This window comes from Sinocyclocheilus rhinocerous, unplaced genomic scaffold (genome assembly GCF_001515625.1).
Source record: "Sinocyclocheilus rhinocerous isolate Xijiao unplaced genomic scaffold, SAMN03320098_v1.1 scaffold2076, whole genome shotgun sequence".
Lineage (NCBI taxonomy): Eukaryota > Metazoa > Chordata > Actinopteri > Cypriniformes > Cyprinidae > Sinocyclocheilus > Sinocyclocheilus rhinocerous.
Window position 1 is genome coordinate 53,116 of NW_015638957.1, and position 23,152 is coordinate 76,267.

The 23,152-nt window shown below is 37.7% G+C and overlaps 1 protein-coding gene across 1 annotated transcript in view; it reads left to right on the forward strand.

Annotated features, from left to right (window-relative positions):
• LOC107750318 (vesicle transport through interaction with t-SNAREs homolog 1A-like) overlaps positions 1 to 23,152 on the forward strand; it is a 104,492-nt gene that overhangs the window by 48,385 nt on the left and 32,955 nt on the right. Inside the window, exons 3-4 of the mRNA XM_016565655.1 lie at positions 4,441 to 4,511; positions 9,160 to 9,221. Of these exons, the coding sequence (XP_016421141.1) occupies positions 4,441 to 4,511; positions 9,160 to 9,221 (133 nt within the window). The remainder of the gene's footprint in view (positions 1 to 4,440; positions 4,512 to 9,159; positions 9,222 to 23,152) is intronic.

Sequence of the window (23,152 nt, forward strand, 5' to 3'; positions counted from 1 at the left end):
CGGACCTCCGAGATGTCCTGAGTGATTTGATGTTCCTGCAGGCCAAGCTCAAAGGCAGACAGGCACGGTCAGTCACAGAAGGGAAAGACAGACAGACCGAAATGATGAAAGAAACTTTGACTCCACTAACACAATGTTTCAACGTTGTAGGGATGGGAAAAGTAGTAAAGTCGAAGCAATACACTCAGAATAAAAGGAAACATGATAAAAAGAAGATAAAAAGAAATTAACAACAGCTAAAGGAATTACTGGTAATTAAACACTGAATCTTTCAATGTGTCACGGTGTTTTAGAGACTTCTCAAGCTGAATCACAATTCATCTTTAAAGTAGGGCGGGGTATTGATACAGATTTCCTGATCTGTTTTGATACAAGCTCTCAATTTGACTAAGATTTGATTTGATCCATTTACAATTCATTGCAGTCTGTTTTGCTTATATATGAAGGAAATTTCCTGATCTTTTGTTGTAAATTGCATAGAACTACCAGCTCATAAGAGTCATTGTTTTGGGATTCGGGATTAGGTCATGCTATATGTTTCTGAGTTACTAAAAAGAAACCAGTAGGTAAGATTTATTTGTTTGCTAATATGATTCATGCTGTTCATGTTATATGTTTGTTTCTGTGTGCCACCTACAAAGACAACAAAACATAGAAAGGCGTTTCTTGCAGTTCTGTTGCGGTACACAGACTTTTTATTGAATAAAATTCAGTACAGACTGTGAACTCACAATCACAGTCATATGATTTCTTTTTTCTTTTACGGTGACTTCTGAAAAAGCGGTGTAGCTTAACCTGTTAACTTAGTATATTATGTAAATATTAATTTTATAAATAATTCCATGTTGACATCTGAAGGATGTACTGCGCTTTATCACAATCACTTAAAAAAAAATATGCTTAGATAAAAAGATTTTGATTTAAAGAATGAATATCAATGAAGTACGATTCAAATGATGATTGCGATTCATCAGAAATTCTATATTTTTACCCATCCCCTGAGTACTTCAAAATACAACTCGGTGAACCTCACTGAGAAATGCCAGTTTCACAGTTACCACCTTTTTAGATGACCTGCTTCATCATCATTAGATCTGTGTAATTAGATTATAACACCATAAATAAATAGACAGTTTAATATTGTGTGAAAGAATAATAATAATTTGAAATTTGATAGTATTGGCACAGTTCTGCTCCGAAATATCGCAGTGAGAACAGCGATCTCGTCCACAAATTGTGGTCAGCAATCAGTTAAATAGTCTGCATTAAAACCAGCTCATCAGTAATGATTGTGCTGTTATGGATTTTAGTAATATCCTTGCTAAATGGGCCTTGGGGATCTGGATCTTTAACTAGAGCATGCCTGTGGAAAAGCTTGGCGTCAGGGTCATTTAAATTGTTAATAGGGCCTTAAACGGGGGAAGAATATTTTATATCATTATGAGCACGAAGCCGTGTTCGTAAGCATGGAGTCTAGTTATTTATTTATTTAGGTTTTTTTTCTCATTCCTGAACGCCTGTTTTTCACAGCTACACCCTCAATTTACAGAATGTCAGCGTCCTCATTAAAGCGTGTGATAATTAATTAGCACCTCATTAAGTAGACATGTATCTAAAGTGCTGCATAAAAAAGAATAACTGACCATAATTCATGCTACGCTTCAAGTATATAGCTTTATTGCACATGCTGACCTGAGATCTGAATGTAATGTATCTTGGTGTCAATATTTTGTGTATTGTTGCATATAACAATTAAAATAATATCACCGTTAAAGGGATAGTTCACCCAAAAATTAAAATGTCATCATTATTTATTAACTCTCATGTTGTTCTAAACCTGCATGTCTTTCTGTGTAATGCAAAAGAAGGAATTAGGAAAAATGGCTGTTTTTTTGGGGGGGGGGGGCATACAATGAAAGTCAGTGTTGTTTTGGACCCCATTGACTTTCATTGTATGCACAAAAACAGTTAAAATATTAGTCTACATTTTTTGTTCCACAGAAGACAGAAAGTCATACAGGTTTTGAACAAAACGAGAGTAAACGATGACGACTTAGTCATGGAAGTAAACACATTTTTGGGTGAACTATCCCTCGACAGTGTCTAGTGAAAAGTCAGTGCTTTTTCGCCCCTCTAACGGCTCTTTTTTTTCTTCATAGAAAAGCAAGGAAGATAAATCATGTCATTTTCCCCTTCTCACAGAGTTTGTTTTTCTCCAGCCAAACTCTCTGCTCAAACCTTTGCCACATTCTTGTCCAAGTCTCATTACTCTACAAATATACAAATCAAGAAGAGAGACAGATAGATCAGATTATTAGTTAAACATATAGACCGAGACAAACGGATATATCAAGAGAGGAAGAGAGCCGTGGAATTGTGGGTTGGTAAAGTTCTTCTCACCCGTGGGATGCGGTGTACACACGGCTAATCGTCCAACAGTGTGTGTTTTTTGTGTATGTGTGTGTGCTTTTGGAGCTTAATGGCAATATCAATTTGCGGTCCCACAACTAAGAGAAATATTTATCTTTGCGCTCATGCACAGGGGAAAAAGAAACCAGAGTCCATAAAGTGTTTTACAGTGTGTTGGCCGCAGGAATATTACATTATACGGAGTTTGGTTTAACAGCTTTTATTCCATGTTTTCAGTGGCACAGGAAGACATTATGGCACGGTTTTATGCAGTCGGTCAGCCAACCCTCCTGTTTATTGATTTTGTGGAAATTCTTTTATGTACCTGCTCTATTTGTCCCTTCATATTTCTTTTGAATTCATTTGTATCAACTCCACATTCATTAGAATGAGCGTTAAATTATGTGGATGCCAACAATCGGAGTCAATGGAGATAGTGAAGCGTGTGACCCTTGAATAGGAGACCTTGACTCTGAATATTTCGCTATCAAGAAAGCGGTTACATTTCGGCTCACAGGCATCTGAAAAACATGACAGTCAAAGTTTTCTATTGTATCTATTGTGCATAGCAAGTTCGTTTTTTCTCCTTCTGTTTATTTATATCTCGTTGAGCGTAGAATATAGAGCGCTGACAGGATTGTTTCATTTGCGCTTAGTCCTTGCTTCATGCCAACGGTCTCATCTATCATCTGAAGTGATGTATGAGCGAGCGTGTCTGCACGCGTGTGTGTTGCATTGTTGCCATTGTGGCCGTTATTTAAAGGCCCCTTTCGCCTTGGACAGAGACAGATAGCGGTGCTTAATTTTCTTTACACAAGATTTCCACTCACGGGTGGGCGGCAGCGTGTCTCAGGCTCGGCAGCCAGCCACAGTTATGATGGTTATTAATATCTCTATTCGCTCTTTTAATCTGGCCTATCTGTCACATGCGCTGTGACTGCTCCATCAAATCTGAGTATCCTTCAATCTGTCCTCACTCTGATTGGAAATTAATGAAGGCAAGAGACGTGTGTTTAAGTGTCTCAGTCTTTCTCGTTCTCTGTGAACGCAGATGTAGCCCATTCCTCTGTTCCTTGAGCATCACGCTGACTCTTTGAGAGCTGCACCTGTGTAGCGTAAATCCAGTCATGAGTGCGTTGTTTACTCACAATTGTTTGGTGCATTTGAAAGCATAGCTTTGATCCATGCAAAGATTTTTCACTTCACTTTTTTTATTTTACTCTCTTCCTCTTCAGACTGCTAATGTGGTTTCTACTTACAGTGGAGAGGGTTATTGCTGGAGGAAGGGAGGGTGGGATTTTTGTTTTGTTCATTGTTTTTTTTTCTTCTTTCGACCCTTGGGATGTGAATATGACAGTGACCACAGACAGGCTTGTCAGACGCCATGTATGGGATGTTTATCTAAGTGTGAGCGTGTAAATGGGTGGTACGTCCATGACAGATGAAATGTGTTTGTACGCGAGCAGCTGAATATTGCATGTGCTGATCGGGCTCGGTCTGATACTGCATGCTGGGATTTGCAAAATATTTAAGACAGCATGTTGGTGAGAAGGAGATGTAGTCTTGAGATCCCCAGACATCAGAAATCAGGGTTGAAACTAGACTTTTACATGAGGCAGGGTGTTGCTAGGTGGTTGCTATGGTTTTTTGACTGCTTCTTTTTTTTAAATTTTTTTTAAGAAGAGCCCACTTTCAAGTTTCTGAGATCCTGATATGTCCCTCCTTCATTGTAATTCTATAACTTGAGACAAAGTTGCATTTTTTTAAGACAAGACACTACAGGCACAACCTTTTTTTTTTCCGTCACTGGTCAAGATGTTGGGCTATTTTGCTTCCATAACGTCATCTTTCAGACGAGTGAAAAGAAAACTTCCACAATTTATTTTATTACACTTTATCTATTTGCAAAATAAATTCCCTATCACGTAAATTCCTATTGAAGCGACTAAATTTTCCCTCGAAGATTAGCCAAACAGCAGTAAATACAACCACATCTTAACATGGCCTGTTTCTCTTCTTATCCTCCTACAGAGCAAGTGGGACAGGAGATCCTCACCAACCTGCACAGCGATCGCGAGAAGATCCAGAGATCCCGTGATCGGGTGAGTTTACACCCACAAACACACTCCTTAGACAGTCCTCAGGAGGCAACACTCATCCAGAACAAACACATACACATTTTTCTCACTAAGCAATTACACAGGCTTACAAATACTTGACTTGATCAGATCTTGGCTCTTTAGGATGACACAAAGTGCCCTAGATCAGACACTTGACAAGAGAACAGGAGCGCACTCAAGGTCAGGCAGTTAACACCAGCTTGCACCTCTCACACATTAGCATAGCGGGCCTTCTGGAATGATTGATTGAATGTACAGAACACAGAATGTTTGACACAGAGTACAGCACAAATAAGAAGCCTTTGTAGTTGTTCCGTCTCATGCGGTGAGATCACGCATGATGCAAGACTGTCTAAACGGGCATAGCTGGACAACACAAGCATTTGTTCTCCATTCTTTCGGCTGCTATAACTCTGCAAGTCTTTCCGCTACATGTGTGACTATGCTGGACGGATGTCACGAAAGGGATTGTTGATTACAGACTGGTGTAGACTACATTACACAAGATACTTTTTATGAAATATATATTTACAGTGGACTCAAAAATATATTTGGACACTTAAACCACATTTAAGAATGTATGTATTAAGAATGAATGTATTAAGAATGCTACTAAATTACACTCCTTTTCACAGAACTAACTTCACTTTTCTGTGCCGTTTTTTTTTTTCTAGCTATTTTTTACTTTTTATTAATTAAGGGTAAAGGTAACTTTTAGTAGATGTAGATATAGGTGCCCTAGAAGAACTGTTTTATAATTTATAACCTAACAGACTTCTTTTTGTGACTTTTTTTTTTTCTTATGGTCTGCTTGTGCACTTTTTTTTTTTTAATACAGTAAATGCCACTTTTATATTTTGTGTCTTATTCAATGGCATTCATATATTTTTAGGTGTAACTTGAGTGTCCAAATAGTTTTTGTGTCCATTATAACTAATATGTGTAGAACACATATTAGTCATCTATAAATGAAATATATCTGTAATTTCTCAATTTAAATTGTTTCTGAATCGCAATTCTCTTTGACCTCAAACATATGTACGTATGTATGTCTATATATATATATATATATATATAATTATATAATTATTTTTATATATGTCTAGTGTGAGCTGAGGATGAATCAAAGTTGGGGTCGGGTTAGGTGATGTCTGATATGACCTCAGCAGATGCTCTCGGACCTTGTGTTGAGGATTTTCTGAGTGAAAGCTGCTATGGTTGACTGAACTCTGTCTCTCCTGTCAGAAACTGCATTTATCTCCTCACAAGCACTCTCCCATATGACCGAGAGAAACATACAGAGAGAATGAGAGGTACCATATCAGGAAAAAATTAAGAAAATTAAAAATATTTAATAAAAAAAATAATAAAAATGTACGAATGTTAAAAATATTATAATATATACTAATATTTTCCTTTAACAAGTTATATTAAAATGAATAAAAAAAGATTATGGTATTAATCATCTCATTATTATTTATATATATATATATATTTACAGTATATATGTGTGTGTGTGTGTGTGTGTGTGTGTATTTATGTGTGTGTACAAATATATATATGTATATAACATCAAAATGAGTACGATTCGGTAGTGTGATTTTAATGAGATTTTATATACATATTTATTATATTTATATACATATACAAATATATATCTGTCATTTTTAAAAAGTTGTATTGGAAAAATCTTTCTTTTTTACCCAGACGTATCGATATCCTTCAGGGCAATATAGACATAAGTATGCCACGCTTAGATTGAAAGGTGTTGATATAGAGGACTGTTTGTGAGCTTTTTTGAGTGTCACTCCTCCTACCAGGTATCAAATGTCTTTCTCTCTACATCCTCATCCCTTTTTTACTCCCCCCTCCTTACTTCAACCTTTATTTGTTACTTTATCCTCTGCATGTATAATCGTTTTTACCTTTCCATATCTCAGTCTATCCCTCCTATTTTGTTTGTCCCTGCCGTGTCCGCTGTCATAGTCTTACTTCTCTCTCTTTTTCTCTCTCTCACCCTCTCTTTCTTTCTAGAAGACAGGTATAGAGAGCTCAGTCAGGGGCCTCTCTGATGGCTTCTTATGAAGGATGCTTAAAGATCACAACATGGCAGTTGGGCAGGCAGCTCATTTCAAAGGAAATAAAACATTTCCTTTCAAAGGTCTGCTGTCTATGGAGAATAGCTCTCCTTCCCCGGAGCCCTGACTGGCCCTCACACTTTAAAGACATTTTGCCAGGCAGGAGAAATGGAGAGGAGAAAAGAAAAGAAAGCATGATAAGAAGACATTAGATGGAAAGAGCAATAAACTGCTTTTTGAGCGAAGGAAACAGCAGATGAAAGAGTTTTTGGAGTGTCTCTTAACAATCAGTTCACTCAGTCTCTTTCAAACAGACGCACACAAACACTAAGAGAGACGTAGTGCCTTGCAATCGCCACTATTACTATTGCTCATCCTCAGTGCCTCTAACTCTAACTTAGACAGATAACTTATCCTGCACCAACTTGGCAAAATCCCATAGTTAAGATACGTTTTAAATTCATAGTTTGGTATCTCTGTTCTGAAATGGGGACTAAATTGTTACAGCATTGCATTTTGTCTTGCAAAAGTCACATGGGAGCAAACTGCTGCTTCATTGGTCAGAATGTTTTTGTGTCTTTTATATATTCTAGTGTTTAGCTCAAAGTGGTATTTCTGAATGTCAAGGTGGTTGGATGTCCAAGTTGGATGTTTTGCATGATAAACATTAAAAGAGGTGGGGGGGAAATCCCACAGACTTTAGGTAGTTCTCTGTTCATGTTTTGGTTTCTTTGTTCCGAAACAGAGACTAAATTGTTACAGCGTTGTATTTTGTTCTGCAATTTGATTCACATTGTAATATTTCAAAAAGAGCCAAAATTTGTCACATGGGAACAAACTGCCACCTCATTGGTCAGAATGTGTGCCATTTATATTACAGTGATTAGCTTAAAGCAGCATTTCCGAATGTCAAGATGGTTCTGACATTCTGATGTTTTTTGCATGGTAAACATTAGGGCTGCACGATAAATCGCATGCGATATTTAACGCGCATCTTGTCAGAAAGCCGGTTCTGTAATCAGCGGTAAATCTCCATCACGTGCGTGCTTTCACACATTAAATCCCATAGAGTTCTGGTTGTTTTCGGTTTTCATAGTCTGTTTTTCTTTGATCTCCCTGACTGGGTTAGCTTTGCCAAGGCGACATTTCAAAACAGACCAAAATTTGTTAATAAAATAAAAACTGCGCCCACATTGGTCAGAATTTTTCTGCACCACTTGTTCCCGTTTTTACTTATAGTGGCTTTTTCAAATGTCAAGATTTCTATTTATCAATTTGAGATCAAAAGATTACAAGATTATATGAGTCACATTTTGATTACGAATACAGTGACCAAATTACATAAAGTGTAAATATTATGCTTATACTGTCTTTTTAAATGGCTAATATTCCTGTTTCTGGTTATGCTATGATTGTTGTTCATTGTATTTTTCTTTATTTAGGTTTAGGTCTGCGTGACTATAGCTCTTTTAACTCTTTTCAATGAAATTCAGACATTGAATCGAGCTACTGGGAATCATCTTACCAAGACCATTTACTGTACAAGTCTGTAATCGGACTCTGCTCTAGATCTGCTGTACTGGTAATCTCTTTTGTTGTGGGTCTTGTTTAGCTCCACCATGTGTTTTTGTGTTGGCACAACTCTGACCTGAGAGAGAAAGAGAGAGGGATTTTGGGAAAAGCCGAGGGAGCTCTCATGGGACAGATCTATCATTGAGAGAGACATCAGGCAGCTCTTGGGCTGTTGGTGGTGCCAGAACCCAAACCCGCCTAAAACCACATCTGTCCCCGCTAACACACACACCCACACACCCACATACACATACTCATGTCCCTGCTGACTGAGACGACAGAGAAGGAGGAGGCTTTCTCAAGGAGGCCAGCCAGAATCACGTATCTGACGCTGCCAGAGCTCTGGCTTCACTTCCATAGCAATGTCAGCATTCCTAAACACACACACACACGTCTCCAGATGTATAGCCTTTACTTATGCATCCCCCTACTTCAGCCATATATTGAATGTAAAACATGCACTACCAGTCAAATATTTTGGAATAGTTAATTAGTCTTATAATATCTGAAGGATCTGAAAAAGAATTTCTGAAGGATCATGTGACACTAAAGACTAGAATAATGGCTGCTGAAAATTCAGCTTTGCCGTCACATTTTAAATTACATTCAAACTGCATTTTAGGGTATATTAAAATAGAAAACTTCTTTTCAATTGTAATAATAAAAGTTTTTATTGCATGTTTGATCAAATAAATGCTGCCTTGGTGAGCATAAGAGACTTCTTTCAAAAACATTAAAAAATATATATTATTCCAAACTTCTGACCGGTAGTGTATATACACTTAAAAGAGAAAGAATGTGTCGCAACAGACATGAAAAGAAGTACAAACTGGATTAATAACAGTTAATTTCGTACCTATAGACAGTCTTCTCTGACTAAAGTCTATAAACATTCTAAGCCTATTTTTATAGCATAAGTTTAACATGACCTCTAACGTGGACATTCTCTTTTCTTTTTTCCTCTCTCTTCTTCTCCACAGCTGAGAGAGACGGACGCTAACTTGGGCAAGAGCTCTCGGATCCTGACCAGCATGCTGAGAAGGTAAGAGGAAGGTAGGGACCGTTTCTGATACCTCCCTATGGATGCAGCCCTATACCCATCCACTGCATGAAATGTACTCAAATGTACACACTTATTGTTATGCACTGCGATTGCACAGCATGAATATAAATGGTGTTGTAATTAGTAATTCAGTAAAATCCAATTACCCCGAACACCCCACTTCCTCTCAATACATTGTTGTACGTGAATGAACATACTGTAACAGATCAGTTTTAGTCATTATTTGACTTCCATTGAATCTGCACATTCACATTTTATATGATTATTATGTGGGAAAATGTGTGGAATTCTGGATTTAAAAATTTAGCTTTCCCATAGAAACTCCCATAGGCCTTCATAACTATGTTTTTCACTTTTCAGTTGTGCACTCTCTTTCAAAATCTGTTTAAAAGTTCCAAATATCAATCTGTTTTATCTATAGTTTATTGATAAGCATATTTGATACTTTTTTTGTAATTTTATATAGGTTTTTAAATTCACTAAATTATTATTATTATTATTATTTTTTAATTCATTTATTTATTTTTTAATGTTGAACTTTCAAAAAAAAAAAAAACATTTTAAGAAGTCTCTTAAGCACACCAAGGCTTTATTAATTTGATCAAACATACAGTAAAAATGGTAATATTGTGAAATGTTATTACAATATTAAATTATATATTTTAAAATGTAATTTATTCTTGTAATGGCAAAGCTGATTTTTTTAGCAATCATTACACCAGTATTTAATGTCACCCGATCCTTCAGAAAGCATCTTAATATACTGTTAAAAAAACAGTATTTATTTTAAATAGTTTTTTGTTTTTCACTGTACAAGTCTTTACTGTTACTTTTGATTAATGCATCTTTGCTGAATAAAATTATTAATTTATAAGTATATATATTTATTTTTATCAAAAATCTTTTGAATGGTAGTGTATGTATATATGTTACTTACAGTATAGTGTGTGTATACAATTTTTTTTTTCATCAGCATTTATCAATATAATTTAATGAATCACGTATGTTCAGATTCAGTGTTCTGGCTCCTACAGGCACAGATTCCATGTGGGCCTAGTCATCATGCATTTGGGTTTTTTCAACACTCTTCTGCCCTAAAGCAGATCTAGTGTTCCTGCCACTATTCTGTCTCTATGTAGTATCAGCTTTAAACAGCAGAACTCATCATTCATATCAGCAGGCTGATGAGATATTGGCTTTTTTCCCTGTGTGGTAGATGTGAGATAACTGTAGCAATGCACAGCCACTCTCGCTCTCTCTCTCTCTGTTCCACTTACTGTTGTTTTCTCCGCCAGCCTCATATCTCTCTCCTTCACACACGCACAATTCAGTTAAACGTCTGTCACATCTCCGTTTTATAAAGTGCCTATGCACCCTTTCCTGAACCATGACGACAAGGTTTTGTTTCTTTTTTTCTTTTTTTGATTAAGAGTAATATGTAAATGACACCAGCTAAATTTAAAACCCTGGGGCCAGGAAGGAAGTGCCAATTGAAATAGATGCTTCAGTGGTCGTAGACAATCAGGACGTGTGAGGCGAGCGAGAGGGAGAGGAGGAGACACACACACAGAGAGAGAGCAAGATGCTAAGGACGCAGACTGTAACCAATATTTCTGCATATGTCTCCATTTTGTCAAGTCTCATTAGAGGGGCCGCGGCCGCCGGGTGTCACAGAAGCTGTCCAGAAATCATTCATCATCCTCCTTTGCTTCCCACCTCCCTCTGTTTCTCTCTTATTCCATCCTTCCCCACCGCTAAGTAAATAACACACACTTATTTCAATATTATCATATTAATGTTAAAGTTCAGCTGTCACCTAATGGGAAGACTTAATCAGACGTAGCATTTAAGCAATGTAGTGCTGCAGTGAGGCCGCCTCAAATCAGGATTTATGAGCTTTTTCCACGCACGGCGTCTGCCATCAGCTCGCTGCCTTTCTGCATGAAGGCCCACCGCACCCCCCGTTCTTCCTGTCTGCCTAGTAAAGGCCTTCTCTCTCTTCCTCTAGATCTCTCTTCCTAACTAGTTTTTGCCTTTCTGTTTGAAAAAGAGCAAATAAAGCCTTCCTACATATTAAATTTGCATTGCATCTCAAAGCCATTTGCAACAGAAAAGTAGCAAAGACAACAAATAGATGTTTTGGTTTACTTTTTTTCTGGTGTGTTTTTTTTGTCTTTCATAAATTTTCCTAGCTTTTATTTAATTGCATGCTTGCTTAATCTTTGGACGTTTGATTAATAGCTTAATATATTAGATATTACTATTACTACACCGCATATTACTTTTTTTGGTTTTAGCCCCTAACCAGTGTTATATTATTACATTGTTTTATTAATATTTTTAATTAACTTTTATATTTTCAATTTTAATTTTAGTTTAGGTTTAGTTTAAGTTCTGTTATTTTAGTTATGTGCTTTTGTCATTTTTATTAGTTTTTTAGTTTAGTTAAATTAGTTATTTATTTACTTTCTATTTCTATTTAGCCTTATTGTATATTTATTTCAGTTTTAGTTTTATAAATTTTTGAAATTTAAGTTTTTCATCTAATATTTATATTTATTTTATTTCAGCTTTCATTTTATGTCAATAATTTTTAATAGTTTTTAGATTTATATTTAGTTAGTAAGAACAGCACTGCCCCTAACCCTGCGTATTAAATTTCGCTCTGTCCCATGGCAAGATACCCTAAATTATGAGGATTGTTGTGGAAAGGTGTAATATTACTTTTCTGAGTGATCAGAGCTCAGATTTTTACTTGGCTGATGATAAAACAACAAAAAAATCCCATAGAATTACAATGAAAGATGTACCAGAATATCATAGAGACTTCAGAGGACAGTCTTTTAACTTGGGCCAGCAAGTGTCCACCTAGCAACCATCCAGAACCTTAGCAACCACTTAGCAATCACCCTAGAATCTTGTCGGAGTTATGTAAGATATTATCTCCTTTCCTTTTTTATAGGTACTCAATTTGATGCTTGATTGGAAATGAAAATCACTTTACAGTGTATTTTCTTGATCATGAAAATATCTTACTTAATTTACATATTTTAATTTAGATTAATTATAAACTGAGGCTAAAAATTACTGTTTTTAGTTAGCAAGTTAACAACTTAGTTTACTAGCTTTGCATTACGTAACTGTTAAGACAATCATTTTAAAATAAATAAATATATATATAATATGTTTATTAAGGACAAGTTATCACAATAATGCACTACTTTTTTTAATTAGGCATTGAGGAAGAGGGATAAGATCTTTCACAACAGCAACAAGTTTTGTACAAGCAGCACTCATTTTCTTCAGAAAATGTAAGAAACTGCTTTTTAAAAATCCACAATGTCATTTCTCAGGGTCAAAGGGCTTTTGGATTTGTATTTTTCTCAAATGGCTGTACGGTATGATTTAATTCTTTGCTTGCCCTGGGTACAGATGTGAGGGTAATTCAAATGAAAGCGAGGTGAACTTGACTCCCCACAATGCTACGTAAGTTATTATCTGCATTGGCCTTTGTACACACACTCACTTACTCCAGGTTGTGTTTGTCATGGTGAGGTTCACAGGCTCTCAGCTGTGAGTTGAGGACAGAGCATTAGCCCGCTGCGATAAATATTGTTGTAAGATGGAGACAGAGAGACCCGCGCCGCACCAGATGTTTACCCTGAGTGGAGAGCACTGTGTGGGTGAGGATGACTCCAAATATGTGTACTCTGTGATACTTCCGCTCCGAGGACACTGCGTGCATTTTGAGCACAGCTCCTGTTTTCATCCCCGACTTTCCAGAGTTCAAACGATTCTGTTTATAATACACTGGTATCAAATAAGAGATGCGTATCCCAAAAGGTCTTTAACAGAGGGATTTAACAGTGACACATCTCTGATAGTCTGGTAATTCAGCCCTTAATCAAAGTAAAGCAAAGCAGTTTTATTTTCTTGGTCCTCTCGTTCTCTCTCTCCCTAAGCAGACTACTGAGCTGGGCCGTCTCATGCTCCAGCTCACACTAAATTATTAATGGTCAGCTTCAGAAACTCCTGAGGGTTTTAATTATATTGTCATGGTCATACTCATCTCATTAAATTTTAATGGCGATGCCTGCTTAAAGAAATCATAATATTATTAAAGAATAATCATACCAATTAAAACATTTGCCTTGATGACGGATTGTTTAATACACAAGTTACTGGACTCAATCGAGCCTTCAAAGCAGCCTGAGAGGAGGGCTGAAGCTGCGTGAGCAATGTGACCTTGCATTAGAAGTTCTTAGACATACAAACTTACAGTTGGAAGTAGTTTGGTAGATTTGTTTTGCAAGAGTATGTATTAACAAGACTTAAAACTGAAAACAGGTCCTTTGTAGTGCTGACAGTTTCTGCACTGGGTCTGTACCTATATGGTTGTTTTAAAGGAATAGTTCACCCAAAAAAAAGAACATTCTGTCATTATTTACTCACCCTTATTTTGTTCCAAACCTGTATGACTTTCTTTTGATATATTAAAAATACAATGTTTATACATACAATGAAATTCAAAGGGGTTCCGATGTTGTTTGGACACCAACATTCTTTAAAATGTCTTCTTTTGTGCTCTACAGAAGAAAGAAAATCATACAGGTTAGGAATGACATGAGGTTGAGTAAATGATGATGGAACACTCAAATATTTCCAACTTGGCAGGTAATTCAAAATGCTTTCCATGATTTCTTGCATTTTTGGGAAAGAAATGAGACAAAAACAAGATTTCCAAGTTTAATCCAGTGAAATAATTTGTTAAATAATTGGATATTGTTGATTAAATCAGACGAACAAACTAGAGGCGCTCAGTATCTGTTGTCCTTCACATTGTTGTCTGATTGCAATGCATCTTGGGTGCATTTATACCTGGTTTTTAATGTTTTTTAAGTGCAGTCATGTTTTTAGTTCACCCAAAAATAAAAATTCTTATTTTTATAATATATAATTCTTATCATTTGCTCCCCCTGATCATTTCAAACCATTACGACTTTCTTTCTGTGGAACACAAAAGAAGATATTTTTAACAATGTTGGTAACAAAGCAGTTTTTGTGAACAAAAAACAAATATGTGACCCTGGACCACAAAACCAGTCATAAGGGTCAATTTTTCAAAATTGAGATTTTTTACATCATCTGAAAGCTTTCCATTGATGTATGGTTTGTTATGATAGGACAATATTTGGCCGAGATACAACTATTTGAATATCTGGAATCTGAGGGTGCAAAAAAATCCAAATACTGAGAAAATCACCTTTAAAGTTGTCCAAATTAAGTTCTTAGCAATGCATATTGCTAATCAAAAATTAAGTTTTGATATATTTACCGTAGGAAATTTACAAAATATCTTCATGGAACATGATCTTTACTTAATATCCTAATGATTTTTGGCATAAAAGAAAAATCGATAATTTTGACCCATACAATGTTTTTTTTGGCTATTGCTAAAAATATACCCAAGCGACTTAAGACTGGTTTTGTGTTCCAGGGTCACATATGTTCAGCAGAAGAAATAAAGTTTTATAGGTTTGAGACTATATGAAGGGGAGTAAATAATGACATAATTTTCATTTTTGGGTGAACTATCCCTTTAAAATGCACCTTAAGGCCAGGTCTAAAGAGATCCATCGTTTCATTTTAGAATAATTTTGTGCAGACTTTGTGAAAGGGCCTTTAACCTCAAAATGGCCGTGATGGTGTCCTTATGGCTTCAGAACTAGAGTATGGTTAAAGGCCTCCTACAGATGTGGACGGAGAGCAAGAGAGTAGGGGTAGTGTTGGGATCACTGCCCAGCGCAGAGCTCCTGCTCAGCCTTCCTTGCCTTCCATGGAGACCAGGGGCCTGATACTGCATGCAGGTGGTCGAGTCAGTCGCCAGGCAGATCAAAAAGTCAAACCCCTGGGTGGACCTCGCTTTGAAATGGGAATGGGGCAGACATATCAGACAGAAAACATAACCAAGCCCCGCACCGCAGAACAGCTCCATATTCATGGCCCAGCTTAGAGGAGCCAGGCCTCGATCTTCTGAAGAAGCCCACAGTACAGCTGGACACTGATTAAGACATCAGGTCCTCCGCGTCTCAGGGTGCGAACGCGCACACTTACCTCGGGTATTGTGCGTTAATGCGCAAACAATAGGAGTGCCTCACACACAGGGGGGGGCCCCCTTATGAAATATTCATATTCATAACGCATTACGTGTGAAGCAGTGTAGCTCCGACTTTGTACATCCTGAACAGCTGTAACACTTCTCTGTCACTAAGCGCTCTGATCCCAGCAGCGATTAGATCAGTAGACGTGGTATTGTGAGAGGTGAGCCACAGTGTCACCTCTCTCTCTTCCTTGATTTTCCTCTCCATCTCCCTTTGTTTCGACGTTTCGAGAGTCGTCATCGGCTTGGCGGGATAGCAGACGAGAAAGCAGGGGAGGGAGGGCGACGGTAGAGCAAAAAAACAAAAACAGAATGTGGCTTTATTCTGGTGTTTGCCAGTCCCATTAAACAGACATTTGCAAACAATGTCAAGAGGGAGGAGATCAAAGCGTGAACCCCAGAAAAGCGGGAGCTCTGATGTCCTGAAGATCTCCAAATTTAGACTTCCACTGTATTGTCCTGAAGATCTCCAAATTTAGACTTCCACTGTATTGGCTCCCAGTTCCTCTCCCAGCTTGGAATATTAACGACGTGCTATGTAGGTCATATAATTAATGTGATACAGGAGCACCAGTGGGCTGTTGAGGGATGCAAATAGAAAGAGTCTTGGGGGCCCTCTTGAAATCTTGTTATGAAGTTGAACAAAAATATTTGATATTATTTTTAATTGGAGCTGAAAGATATAACAAATTATAGTTCAGTGTGTGTTTTCCCTTGTCTCGCTTGCCTTTTATTCTTTTATTTATTTGGCTTCTCCCTCGTTCTGCAAAGAGAGGGGAAAAGCCTCGTTAAGATGCTGGAGCCGAGGGAGCAGGGTGGAGAAGTGACGGGGGCACGGCTCTCTTTCTCCCACACATACACTCCCGTCCTTGCAAACAAACTCCTACACGCAGTTCACCGTATAGTTTTGCGCAAGTATGAAATTCTTTGACATCAAGGTCTGCTGTCAAAATCATAATGAATGGCTGATATAGGCTGAAGGAAGAACAAAGCTTGTTGATAGGCAAAGATGTAATCTTACCAATTGTACAGGTGAGGTGTGTTTGCCTCTCCAGACTAACCTTTATAAGAAGTGCTGATATTCTTTTTTCTACTTTTAAGAGCCGTTTACACCAAGGATGATAACTATAATGATAACTATGACGTTTCAATAATAATTCAAATTATGAGAATAGGGAAGTCCACATCACATCTATAATGATAATGACATTGTTAAAATGACAGTTTGTTTCTTTGTTGAAACAGATTTGGAAAAATTGCATCATTTACTCACCAATGGATCCTCTGCAGTGAATGGGTGCCGTCAGAATGACAATCCAAACAGCTGATAAAAACATCATAATAATCCACAAGTAATCAACAGGACTCCAGTCCATCAGTTAAAGTCTTATGAAGTGAAAAGCTGTGTGTTTGTGAAGAAACAAATTCATCATTCATCACTTTAAACTGTAATGTCTGGTTACCGTTTTCGATTAGAAACAGTGCTTGATTTGTGTTGCATATTTCTGTCCTGATTCAAACTTTTTCACTGGAGACAGCAATATTATGGATAGAGGACTCATTCAACTTTTCCCTTCACAAGATGTTAATTGATGTTGAGTTGTATGGATTTCTTGTGGATTATTGTGATGTTTTTACCAGCTGTTTGAACTCTCATTCTGACGGCACCCATTAACTGCAGAAGATCCATTGGTGAGCAAGTGATGAATTGCTAAATTTCTTCAAATCTGTTCCGATTATCTAAATCTTCCATCTGAATTTTCATTTTTGGGTGAACTGTTCCTTAAAATAGCTTGAGCATTTAAAGCAACAGATGACAACTGCAGCGTGTGCTTATAATAAACTAAATGTTATCATGCTTTGGTATGGGTACTTATATAGTTATTGTTAGTTGTCATTATAGTTACCATTCTTAGTGTGAACAGTCCCTTACAGTCAAATTTTTAGTGCATCTGTTTTGCTGTTTTCCCCGTGGGCGCTCCTTTCCCAGCATTTCTCTGATTTCCTTTTCGAGCATCTGTGGCGAACTCAATGTTCTACATTTGTCATCGGCTGGAGTGGTATGAATCACACTGCCCCTGGAAACCATGTTTCACCACCATGAATGTTGGTTTGGCTGATGCTATGAGAATGCTACCTGTCTGAGTACCAGGTGTTCGGTGGTATAGTCATGTGGGGTTGTTTTTAGTGTTTGCTAGGTCTGTTAATTCCAGTAAAGATGGTAACGCAGCTGCGTGTACTGACATTCAAGAGAATTCTGTGCTTCTAGTTTTTTTGCAACAGTTTGGGGAGATCCCGTTTCTGCTCCACATGACCATGCCCCATGTGCAAATTGATGTCCGTAAAGAAATAATTTACTGAGTGTGGTGTGGAAGAACTTGACTAGCTGCACAAGGCCCAGATTTGAACCCCACTGAACATTTTTGAGATTTATTGAAACTTCTAACCTCAATGACGCTTTTGTCTTTAATGGAATTTATTATTATTATTATTTATGTATTTATTTATTTATTTACATTTTTTGCAATGATTTACTTGTTCCATCCACTCGGTTATGGAGTGCCAAAACTGAATTAAAGTGAAGTGGCGTTGATAAGTGTACGTATGTGGAGCATGGTGACGCGCATCTGCAAGATTTACTACTGTAACTGAGTATCTTGTTTCTCTCCTGGTCACAGCTCTGGCTCAGGCCTTTTAGACGCTGGGGTGTTTTGTACTCTTCAGGAATGCTGCGTGTCAGGTTTATTTTGGACAGCAGATACTCTGAGCATCTTGTGTGTCACAACATTTCAGTTCAGGTGTCTGGAGCTAACATAGTCTTAGCTAGTCAAATGTCACTGTCGAATGTGTGTGTGTATATGTTTAAATATATAGATATAGATGAATGCACTTTTCACCTCTGACATTTTCAAGACCTCCCTGTTTCTGTCAAACAAGGTGACTGACCCTACATATTATCCTGTGTTTAAGTGATATGAGTTTTTCATTGCCTGAATCAGATATCTACAAAAATGTAATAATTAATTTAACTAATTAAATTTAATAAAATCCATTATTCCAGTCTTTAGTTTAGAGCCTTAAAGGGGTCATATGATGCAATTTCAATTTTTCCTTTCTCTTTGGAGTGTTACAAGTTCTTGGTGCATAAAGAAGATCTGTAAAGTTGCAAACGCTAAAGTCTCAAAACCAAAGAGATATTCTTTATAAAAGTTAAGAGTTAACCACGCCTACCTAAAACGGCTCGTTCTAACACGCCCCCACATACCTACGTCACGATCTGGAAAGATTTGCATAACGCCGCCTAAATTAATATGCTGATTTGGTCCATACCATAGTATTGGAGTGTTTATCTACCTTGTCCTTACATCAGTTGACCACTAATTGGTCTTACTGGTCACAATGTCAGTATCATGCATCAGATTTATGTTTTTGTTTTAAAACAGTGATTCAAATGAGCAAGTTTCATGGGAAGAGAGTCTCTCTGCATGTTGTTCGTGCTACTTTTATATTCGATAATGAGTACTGATGGCTCCATAGTGTGCATGTGTGTATTTGTGTGTATACCGTCAGTGTGTAAAGCTGTAAAGTTTCATGAGCATCTAAATGAAGAGTGTGTGAATGTGTGAGTGTGTATGTGTGTATGTGCAGCAGGCTTCCAGGAAGTTGACAGGCCTCTGGATAAACCTCTGTGTCTTACACACACCTTAGCCTCATTACCCACTGCTGAGAGCATCATGGGTAACGGTGACACTTAAACTGTGTGTCTTTCCCACTCCTGTTAGTGTGTGCTGATTGCCTGCTTTGGAAAGCACACACATGTTTGGGCTGCAAACAAACTCAGGACTGACATGTTAAGTGATAAGTTTTTACATTAGGGGTACATCAGTCTGAAAGAGAGAAAAGTGCACATTGATACGTCCACTCCATTATACTAGCAGCTTCTGTTTAGCCTCCATTTTAGGGAAGGAAATAACAGTATAGGACAGGAGCCAGTCTTTTCTGACTCAAGGACCCCTCACCCAGACTTTCCTGTCATCTAAATATATATTTTAAAATGTTATGTTACATATAATGTTAAAATATTAAAGGGGTCATATGATGCGATTTAAATTTTTCCTTTCTCTTTGAAGTGTTACAAGCTCTTGGTGCATAAAGAAGATCTGTAAAGTTGCAAAGACTAAAGTCTCAAATCCAAAGAGATATTCTTTATAAAAGTTAAGAGTCAACTACGCCTACCTAAAACGGCTCGTTCTAACACGCCCCCACATGTCTACATCACAATGTGGGAAGATTTGCATAATGCCGCCCAAATGTTCACGCAAAGAAAGAAGGCGTGACTTTTATTCTCACTGTAGTATTGTTGCTGCCGCCATGTCGTAAAGACGCTGTGTGTTTTGTTATGAAAGCGAAACTACTTTGTTTGGCCTTCCAAAAGAGGACCACAACTAGAAATCAGTGGTTAAGTTGTATTTACAACACTGTTCCAGAACAGTTCAACCCAAATATTCAGATGTGAGCAATGCATTTTATGGAGGACTGTTTCCTGGAAGAGTAGACTACAATGCCAGACTGTAAGTACATTTTCATATTTAAAGGATTTGCCACTGACGATTCAAACACGAGTTTTGAGCAGTGTAAAGTAGCGCTTGTTGTTTGTCATTTCTCCGATCACAAATGCAGACAGAGTTTTATGTTTACGCGGCGCGATGCAACGCTTATAGACAGACGTGATGTGTGGTGATTTGAAGACATTTGCGTATTTTGAGAGAGAAAGAGAGAGAGCGTGCGGGTGATTCACTCACGCTGTTTGTGAAATGACGTCTCACACAAGGTTTTCAAATTACTTTATAAGTTATTTAATGAAGAAATATGAAGGTGAGTACCTCACCTTTAGAATTATAATGATTTCACCCGCGCCGGACAGAGACTGAGACGGCGCCGCTGCATGACGTGCCAAACCTCTCAAGGCAGCGTCATCAGCTTGAGATCGTTTTTTGAGATCCTCCTTTAAGAGACCACCGATCAATCATCCCAACGTGATTATCGGCCGATAGTGATCGGTAGCCGATCAATCGGAGCACCCCTAACCTTGAGGAATTCGGCCAATCACAACGCACTGGATAGCTGGCCAATCACAGCACACCTCGCTTTTCAGACCGATGAGCTTTGTAAAAATCGATGCGTTTCAGGAAGGCGGGGCATAGAGGAGAAACAATAATGTACAGTATGTGGAAAATAATGTGTTTTTTTAACCTTAAACCGCATAAACACATTTTATTACACCAAATACACAAAATAATGTTATTTTTAGCAACATCATATGACCCCTTTAAATGTGTAGTCCTCAGACCCCCAGAGATGAAAACCATGGCTGTAGTACGTAATACAACAATAATGGTTATACTATTTTTTTATGATGTTGTGGTGACTGAATGCTTCAAACCTTTCTATCAGTCGATCTTTTCCACTTTTCCAATTATTAAACTCAGTGGGGTCACTGTTTATGACATTGGAGTGTCGTGCTTCTCCTTCTCTGTCGTTTCCGACCTTGTAAAGGTATCGCTCGTCAGGGTGTTAGCTGCGCTGCTCTGAGATCAGTGACTACGTCCCCCCTTGAAGTGGCAACAGTGTCATTCCAAGGGCAGCGTGTCGTTTGATCTGGTGTCGGGCGGCTGTCGCTGCACAGGGCCCTGTGATTGTCCTGCGGGGAAGGAGACAGGCATCACCTACCTACCTTCAATAAAAACTTCCTCTGGAACTTTTTGATTGACAGCCAGGAAGGCATTCGTCATGACGACCAAGTTTTTTGCCCTCTCTTGTGTTTTCTTCTCAAATACATGGTGAGAGTGAGCATATTTTCTGTCTGGTCTAGTGAAACTGAAACTGTATGTGTGTGTGTGTGTTTAAGTTTGTTTATCTCTATTGAGGTAGGTAATTCACAGCAAACCCATTTATTGTTTTGGGGTCAGTTTGAGCATCCATCAAGATGTAAAGTAATGAGGCAAAGACATGGTACCTCTTTCCTTTCTCTCTTGGTGTTTGTCTCTCTCTCTCTCTCCCCTCTGATTTTATTTAAAGCCCATCATAATGCTTAATAGCAACTATACTGGACATTTTTGAGGAATTGGACCCTATTATGCTGTTTGGCACTAATATATGCATGTTGTGTCATGCCCTTTGTCTGGATCTCAAGATTTTTCAGCCTTTTGATGATATTAAATATCTCTATTTATGTATTTCCTCTAAAATGGCCTATTTCTTCCTCAATCAGATGAACCATCATTGCAGCCGTTGTAGCCAATTAGATTCAAAATGCAAGAAGTAAACAAGGTAAAATTTTGTTAAAAGTAAGGATGGTTTCCTCACTGTTCTTCTGAAGACAAGAATAATTTATTATATATTATAGATGATATAATAATGTGTAATGATAATAATAATAATAATAATAATGTAATAAATATAATATACATTATGTGTGTGTATACGTACTGTATGAATGAATGAAATTGGATAGTAGGATGAATGAATTCACCCTATTATTTGGTCCCTTGGTTGTTTTAGTTTTTGAACTGTTGGTTATTTTCTCATTCATTTTTTTGAGTAGACACTATCTCACTTTTCGCATCGGACAAATTTCTCCTGGCACTGCAGCATCCTGCACATACATACATACATACATACATACATACATTATATATATATAATTTTTTTTTTTTTAATGAACGGTAGGAAGATGTCAAGGCAAAGGGGAACAAGCAGGGCTAGTGACTCTTCACATTCAGTCTCCTAGAGAAAGAGGCATAGCTGCTACATATGCATATACTTCATGCATACAACCCTGCATAAGCTTTCAGACTTCTTTGTTTTTTTTGTCTTTCATATTTTCTCATCCAGACCCGCACCCCCCTCTCCACCTTCCTTCACTGGTCCAATTAATGTGTTTGTGTTTAAATTAATAAGTGAATTGATAGAAATCTCAGTGTCAGTGGGTGACAGGTTTAGCGTGTGAATGTTTGTATGTGTGTGTTTTGTTTTGAGAGAGCGAGAGAGCTCACGCTGAAGGCCCTGAGGCATGTAAGGACTTTATGGCTCACCTCATATGCTCATTAAGGCTGTTGTTCGGCTTTTGTTGCATAATTACCTAATGGCAGCTTTAAAAAAAAGGATTCACTGTCTTTGACTGACAGCTTATGGCTCTTATGGGTTATCTTTGCCTCCAAAAGCTGTCTTTTTGTCTTTGGCAGAACTAAAGCAAGGTTGCTTTCAACATCTCTACGAGGCAGTCTGTTGACGGGGACTTGGAGTGTGTCGTTACAGCTTGTACCAACTGTACTACTGATGTTCGGTTTGAACGACTTGTGAAGTTTGACGTCCCTGTAGTCATTTTTTACTGGCAGGAAAGTGTACTTGATAGGTCAGAGATAACTGTTTGAGTTCAGAAGGACTGTGGTAACACTTTTATTTAATGCTGCCTCGTGCTGATCTCCATTTAAAGGGGTCATATGATGCGATTTCAATTTTTCCTTTCTCTTTGGAGTGTTACAAGCTCTTGGTGCATAAAGAAGATCTGTAAAGTTGCAAAGACTAAAGTCTCAAATCTAAAGAGATATTCTTTATAAAAGTTAAGAGTTAACCACGCCTACCTAAAATGGCTCGTTCTAACACGCGAAACTACTTTGTTTGGTCTTCCAAAAGAGGACACGACTACAAATCAGTGGTTAAGTTGTATTTACAACACTGTTCCAGAACA